The following is an 8,039-nucleotide window of genomic DNA, read 5'->3' as shown; positions in this document are numbered from 1 at the left end:
ACATGTGTTTGTATGTCATTAAGTAGAATGCTGTTTAATTTACATGTGTTTGTATGGTTTCCAGAATTGCACTTGTTATTGATTTCTAATTTTAATCCATTGTGGTCTGAAAAAATACATGGGATAATTTCATTTTTTTTTTTTNATCTGGCTGCTCTGACATTGGGTCCATATATATTTATGATTGTTATGTCTTCTTGATGGATTGATCCTTTTATCATTATGTAGTGACTCTCATTATCTCTTTTTATGGTTTTTAGTTTAAAGTCTATTTTATCAGATATAAGAATAGCTACTCCAGCTCGTTTTTCATTTCCGTTTGCATGGTCAAATAATAATGTTTGATTGTTAAATATTACTATATGCTTTTTCTGAGGTTTTTGGAAATCCTACGACTAATCTCATTAATCTATTAATGTAGTATATTTTAGATATTAAAGTGTATCCTGATGTATATACCAGGTATATCTTACTCAGTCATATGCTTTTTAATACACTGCTGTATTGAACTGCTAACATTTTATTCAGGATCTTTGAAACCAGACTCATAAGTAAGATTGGTTTATACTTTTATTTTCTTATACCATCTTTTTCTAGTGTTTTACTAGCCACATAAAATGATTTTGCAGCTTTTCTGAACTTGGACTAAGTAGTTCTTGAAGATTTGGTACAGTTTGACTGTAAACCCATTTGGATCTAATTTCTTTTAGAGGATAGGGTAGGAATTTGACTACTGTTTCAAACTTCTGTTATCATAATTGAACACAAATTTAGATATTATTCCCTTCCTCATTAGGTGAATTTTTGTGATGAATATATTTCTAGACATTTATTATTTCATCTAACTTTGTAAATAAGTTGGCATAAAGATTTTTTGAGAAAATTTTGTATGATGTAAAAAATACTACTGTATCAGAGTGTTTACTTTTTCAATCATAATAATGTTTACTTATGAGATTTTTGTTGTTGAACCATCTTTTGTTCTATTGTTTCCTTATTTTGTATTTATTAATGTCTGCCTTTATCTTTGTTTCTTTTTCCTCCTTTTTCCATTGGTTTAGTCTTTTGTTCTTTTTTTCAGTTTTCGTGTTGAAAATTTTAACTCATTTTCAATATTTTTTATTTCATTTAACATATTTTTAAAGTACATTTAAGATAATACATTCAGGGCTGGCCCGGTGGCGCACTGGAGAGTGCGCCGCTTGGGACACGGCGGCGCTCCCGCCGAGGGTTCGGATCCCATGTGGAGACCGGTTCCCACTCACTGGCTGAGCGTGTTGCGGGCGCAACACCGAGGGTTGAGATTCCATTACCGGTCAGTAAAAAAGACAAAAAGAAGGAAAAAAAAAAAAAAGATAATACATTCACCTTGAATTGTTGTTTTAGTATCATCCTTACATGCTAAGCATTTTGTCATGTTTTTTGTGTTTTCTTCCTTTAAATTGTAAGTTATTTATAAGTTGAGTTTCAAGTTTATTAACATTTGAGATTATCTGAAGTAACTTTTTACTGTTAGTTTTAAATTTGATGATATTTTGGACAGATAATATGGTAGAATGCATAATATTTTTCCTTGAAATTGTTGATATCTCTTTGTTGCCCCAGTTTATTGTCAAGTTTAATAAATTATTGAGTGGAAAAGAATGTAGTTGTTTATGAGGTATAGGGTTACATACATGATAAATAGATCAAGCTTGTTAATTTTGCAATTTCAATATTATATGCAAAGATAAAAGCATAAACCATAAGGAAAAAGTTTTAAAATATATGAATTATATTTTTAACAATTACCTCCTTTTAACTTTGCTTTTGTATGATTGATTTGTTTCTAAGAGAGTCCTATTACATTTCTACAATGATTGTTTTGCCAAGTTTTGATAATAATTCTGTCATAGTTTCTCTTTATGTATTTTGTTGTTGTATATTTAAGTGTGTCAGAGTTTTGCATTGTTTTGTTTCCTTGGAAGATTTTTCCTTTGATTATTATATAGTGTCTCTCTTTTCTCTGTGAATGAGTTTTGCCTTATTTTACTCCACTTAACTTCTTTTAGTTTGCCTGCAAGACCTTCTTATATCCCTTCCTTTTCAACCTTCACAAATGTGTGTGTGTGTGTGTGTGTGTGTGTGTGTGTGCTGGTGTTTGTTCATGTATTTTCTTTAATCAGCTGGATAATTTTATTTATTTATTTATTTACTTAGTTATTATTATGAATATTTATGAGATACAAATTACCAGAAATTGCTTTTATATCCTGTGTCCCCACCCAGTTATCCCCTAATCACCCTCCCCCTACCCCTCCCACCCAATCCACTTTGCAACCCTGGGAATGCTACTGCCCTCTGTAAGACCACCGCAATATTGTGGCCTTTCTTTCCTTCCTTCCTTTCTCTCTTATTGCCCACATATGAGTGATTACATGTGGTATTTATCCATCTGTACTTTGCTTATTTCACTCAACATAAATTTCTCAAGGTTCATCCATGTTGTTGCAAACAGGAGTATTTTATTCTTTTTTATGGTAGAGTAGTATTCCATGGTATGTATATACCACACTTTCCTTATCCAATCATCCATCAATGGACATTTAGGTTGGTTCCATATCTGTTTCTCAAGGTTCATCCATGTTGTTGCAAACAGGAGTATTTTATTCTTTTTTATGGTAAAGTAGTATTCCATGGTATGTATATACCACACTTTCCTTATCCAATCATCCATCAATGGACATTTAAGTTGGTTCCATATCTTGGCTATACAGCTGGATAATTTTAATTTAATATTTTAGTCTGTAACTTTTCATAAGAGAATTTAACTTATTTACATTTATTATAATGACTGATATATTTGCAATTATTTGTATTCTCTTATTTTGTGTTGAGTATTTATGGGCTTATTGTATCTTTTCTTTGCTTTTCTTGCTTACTTTTGGATAGATTGATGTTTTCTATGTTCCCTTTTGTTCTACTGCTGGTTCAGAAACTACAAACTATACTTCTATTATTTTAGCAGTTACTCATAAATTCTAAGATAAGTACTTAACCATAATTTTTTTTCTAACATACTTTAATTTTCACAAGACTCTGGGATAGATATTATTATTTCCCTCATATAAATGAAAGCGAGGCTCAGAAAGGTAAAGCAACTTGCCCCAGATCATATAGTTAGTTAATGCCCTTGATGGATTTGAAATAAGATCTATATTATTTGAATGTCTGTAATTTTAAAAATCTGACACCATGATGCTTAAAAGTGATAAGGTCCAGTTAAACAAAACAATATTTTCATTGACCATCTTTTTTTCATAGTGTTATCAGGCAGTCCAGCTTCGCCATTGATTTGCTGTGCAACCTTCAGCAACATACATTTTTTCTCCAAGCTTCAATTGTCCCATCTGTAAAATGGCTTGATTATTCTTAATAAGTGGCTTGATTATTCCCAATGGCATTCCCAGATCATATTTTAATAGTGCTTAGAGACCTACTTGACAGTAGACATTTAACAATCATCCCAGATGATTTGCCTTTGTGATAAATGGTGAAACAATTAAAGTTTGTATATAGTTTCCCACAACAACACTAAATATCATGTAGATTTATCAGTTAATTATTCGCTATCTATATCCCAGTCTGAAACTTTGTACTGCAAAATGGGAACTCCCAGAATGACATTTATTTCCCATTAACCTAATGAGCTAATGAGGGGATTTTTTTGTTGTTGGGTTTTTTTTCCCCCTCCTATCTCCTCTAGCAATTCATTATGAAAGAGAGAATGACTTGGTCTGAGATTTTGTTGTGAATTTTGTTTACAATGCTCTCTCTGGAAAGGAGATGGTGCCAGCATTTTCAGGGGCTTTCTGGCAGTAAAAATTGCAGAATCTGAGCCATCTCTACTGCATGACCAGTGCCAACATCAGGGAATGTTCCTGATGCCAACTTGATCCACAGGAGAATTAGAGGAACTTTAGAATGTGTGCAGAACAAAAGCAGACATAAAATAAAGAAAGGTGCAAAGCATTCTGTTTGAGTGTAATCATGGTAAAAATCTGGGCTGTAGAATAAGTTCATCTGGATTTAGATAGCAGTTCCACAAGGCACTGCAGTGCAATGGTTAGGAACTTATGTTCTAATGCCAAGCTGCCTGGGTTCAAATCCCTGCATAACCTCTTAGCAATAGTCTGACTTTGGACAGATCACTCGTCCTCTCTTTATCAGTTTTATCAGCTGCACCTCCATTTCCCCATGACAATACATACTTAAGAGCCCTGGGTAACTTCTCTCACTTTGTGATCTGCCTCCACCCCGAGGTTTTGTACCCTCATGCCAAGAAGTGCATATACCAGATGGTTTCTCAGCTCTCTGTGTTTGCCCATGCAATGACTTCTACCCGGAATGCTCTTCCTGCACCTTTCCTAGCTAGGAGTAGCTAGTTCCTACTTCCCAGTCCCATCCCAACCTGAGCTGGATGATGCTCCTCTGAGTTCCTGTAACACTTTTTTTTTTTAAATTAAAGAGCAAAACATACCTCTCCCAAGGTGTGTTTTACTAAAACTACCTCTTTCCAGCCAGAAAGAGCTGGGTTCATATTCCAACTCTGTCACTTACTCTATGTGATTACTTGCAAATTACTTTACCCCTGAAGGCTTCCTTTTCATCATCTATAAAATGGGAATCATAATCCTACACACCTCATAGATTCATCATGATAACTAAATGTGTTGAATCCACAAAGTGTTTAAAATAGTATATGACACTTTAAAAAGCTCTCCATACTGTAATCTATTACTACTTTTATCAAGGCAATAATAATAATGTCTATTTTTAAGAGAATGTCACAGGAGTTAAATGCAATAACATGTGACAAAGAGCCTGGCACAATGCCCAGCCCTCAGCTCAGTTCAGCAGGTGAGATAGAGACATATGAAGGCACTTCAGCAAGTTCATGGAAAAATATAATTGAAAGATAATATGGACCTTTCCATTAACTTTTTGAAGTACCCTTGCGTGTGTATGTATATATAAAATATATGTGTATCTATAATATATGTAGTAGTATATTATATATATCACAGACAATCATTTTAAACTTACCAAAGAAATACATCTGAGAAAAAAGAAGCCATATTCTAAGAACCAACTCATTTTTCAAATAATTCAAAACCAGTGATGGAGAAATGATAATACAAAATCTAGAAGAACACATTCCAGGTCATCAGACAACACTCATAATCCTTTATATTTGTCAGGCACTTGACAGGGTACAAAGTGCCGTGCCATCTATTATCATGTCTGATCCTTGGCTTATCTCAACAGCGAGCACAGGGATTTTGTTTTAACCTTTAGAACACATTCCAGGTCATCAGACAACACTCATAATCCTTTATATTTGTCAGGCACTTGACAGGGTACAAAGTGCCGTGCCATCCATTATCATGTCTGATCCTTGGCTTATCTCAACAGCGAGCACAGGGATTTTGTTTTAACCTTTCTTTTTATAGACGAGGAAACTCAGATTCAGAGAGGTGGGGTGACTCTGCCAAGGTTCCCACTGCCACCTAAGGTCAAGCCAGGGCCACCTCACTCTCAGCCCCACATACTTTCTGAATATCTCAGGGCATTCTGAGCATCCAAGGAAGTGGTTAGTATTTGGCAAGGAGGCACATATACTTAGGTATGTAGAAAACAAACCTCAGTGTTGAGGTACCTGCACCCCATTTTCTTTAAACTCCCCACATGGTTGATGGTGCTATGTTCTTTCCTACGGTCTTCTGAAGACTCCAAGAAACAGGCTGTTAGTTTCTCTCAGGGACACTAACCTGCTGTTTTTTAAAATCAGCGTGGGTTGCCCAAGTGTCACATCAGGCCCCAATGTAATTCTGCACCTCCTCTGCTTTGTCTCACCTGTATCCTTGGCCACTGGGAGTTGTCAAAAAGGCTGAGGTCACCCTCCTGGTGCCCAGTCCAGTACATGACTTTGTCAGGAGCCACTGGATAGCTGTCGTCTGCAAATTCAGTATTCTAGGTGAAGGATTGTGGTCACCTCTGTATAAAGTCCCTCTGCAGAAAATGATCTCATCTTCCTGCCCTTAAAATGGCAAAGGAGACTGGCTCATGAGACAAAAAAGCTTGATTTAGATTATCAGAAGGAACACAGTTGCTATTTGCTGAGATGTAACAAACACGCAGAGAAACACACTATATCCCGCATGTACAGCCTGCAGTTTAACATACATGTAGAAAAGTACACCATATTACACATGTATAGCTCAGTCAATTTTCATAAACTCATCAAATACCACCCAGACCAATGACATTAGTAACCATCCAGAAGCCCCCTCATGTCCTGTCCAGTCACTGCCCATCCAGGGCTGCCGTGACTTCTTTCAGCACAGCCTGGCCAGCAGCAGAGGGACTCACCTGGCATGGAGGCTCTTACGAGGTGAGGTGAGGTTATATTGATGACTTGGGCACAAAAGATGGGGTGGAATGACTTCGGATCCATACCCACTATGATAACAGTAATAATAGCATCTCGTATATTTGGTGCATTTTCTCTGTGTCACACATTCTGCTATGTACATATTTAATTTTCAGAGCAACCCCGTGTGGTTGGTGCCAGTTCCATCTTGCAGGTGACAGAACTGAGGCTTGGTGATAAGGGTCTTGTCCAAGGTCATGCAGAGTGAGTGGGAGAGGCAGAATTTAAACCCGGGGAGGCTGGTTCCAGAGAATGTAGACCCTGGCCCCTGCTTTGCCATCTAAACTCATGAGCCTTCCTTTGGCTTCCAGATTGGCCATCGGGACTTTGATGTGGAGAAGCGTCTTCGGAGGGACCTCAGGAGGACTCACGCACTTTTGTCAGACGTGCAGCTCCTCCTGGGGAGCATGGAGGATGGCAAGACATCAGTCAGCAAGGAGGAGCTGGAGAAAGTGCACAGCCAGGTGGGCTCATGGGATCCCTTCATGATCTGGGCTGGGGAGGATGCTGTAGCCGGGAAGAATGGTTTTCCCCAGGTATGGGTGGGACCATGAAGCCAACCTCCAGCTTTCACAGACCTGCAGAGAGGTACGGGACATTGTCAGGTCTGAGAGGGTTAGTGGGAGTGGTAGGGAGGAGGAGGGGGTTATGAAGGACTGAGGAGTTCTGTTCCCTTCTTAAGAGCTGAAGCAGAATGTGTCTGTCTTAAGGGCTTGGGCAGATCAGGCCCCTGGCCAGAATGGCTGAGTACAGTGTGTGTGTGTGCATGTGTGTGTGTGTGTGTGTGTACATGTGCACACATGTGTGCTTGCTGACCACCAGGGCTGGGTATAAAATAGTAATAGTGCTAATAATGCAAAACCAACTCCTAACAGCAGCAATAATTATAGCAGACAATGGCCATTTGATGGCATGAGCACTATTAGAATGCTAATGACATTGATCAAGACATGATGTTGACCACTGGCTGCTACTATCTGGAGCTCCCACCATGTACTGGGCCCTCTCTTGTTGTTGCATGGCCTTCTCAGGAGAGCTGAGTGAAGTGAGGATCATCAACTCCATTTCATAAGCGAGATGATTGGGTGGTAAAGAGGTGCGACAACCCACTCAAAGCCACACAGCTAGAAAGTGACAGAGTCAGGATTTGAACCCTGGTCTTCAGTTTCCATGACCCCTGGCTGCCCCAGAGGAGGACTGGAGCAGCAGGTCTGGGGGTGGATGGGAGGTGAGGCCAAGGCAGGAGCTGGGGACGTTGGGAGACATGATACACATGGGCTGTGCCAGCTGCAGGCACATGGCCCAGGGTGGCTGGTGTTGAGAGGTGTGAGCTGATCCTGCAAGGTGGTGGGAGCCTTAGGGAGAGAGAACTCAGAGCCAAATGATGTAGCAGGGACTCAGGACTTGCTACAAGTCCCCATGGGGAGCTGAAAACACCCTGGCGGGGGGAGGCTCGGGTCAGAGGTCCCCTGGGAGTGCTATGCCTTGCACTCAGTGTTACCTTTAAGTCACACACCTCCCTTGGGTCAGCCATTCTTGCTGATCACCTCACCCTCTCGGAAGGCTG

The 8,039-nt window shown here is 39.0% G+C and overlaps 1 protein-coding gene across 2 annotated transcripts in view; it reads left to right on the top strand.

The window, feature by feature from the left end:
* LOC103593392 (unconventional myosin-XVIIIb-like) overlaps window positions 1-8,039 on the top strand; it is a 145,007-nt gene that overhangs the window by 32,481 nt on the left and 104,487 nt on the right. For both annotated transcript variants that reach the window (XM_008576355.1, XM_008576354.1), the window contains exon 8: window positions 6,784-6,936. In XM_008576355.1, coding sequence (XP_008574577.1) covers window positions 6,784-6,936 — 153 coding nt within the window. The remainder of the gene's footprint in view (window positions 1-6,783; window positions 6,937-8,039) is intronic.

The sequence above is a fragment of the Galeopterus variegatus genome, unplaced genomic scaffold, assembly GCF_000696425.1.
Source record: "Galeopterus variegatus unplaced genomic scaffold, G_variegatus-3.0.2 Scaffold1337, whole genome shotgun sequence".
Taxonomy (NCBI): Eukaryota; Metazoa; Chordata; class Mammalia; order Dermoptera; family Cynocephalidae; genus Galeopterus; species Galeopterus variegatus.
This window is presented reverse-complemented; position numbering and strand designations above follow the sequence as displayed.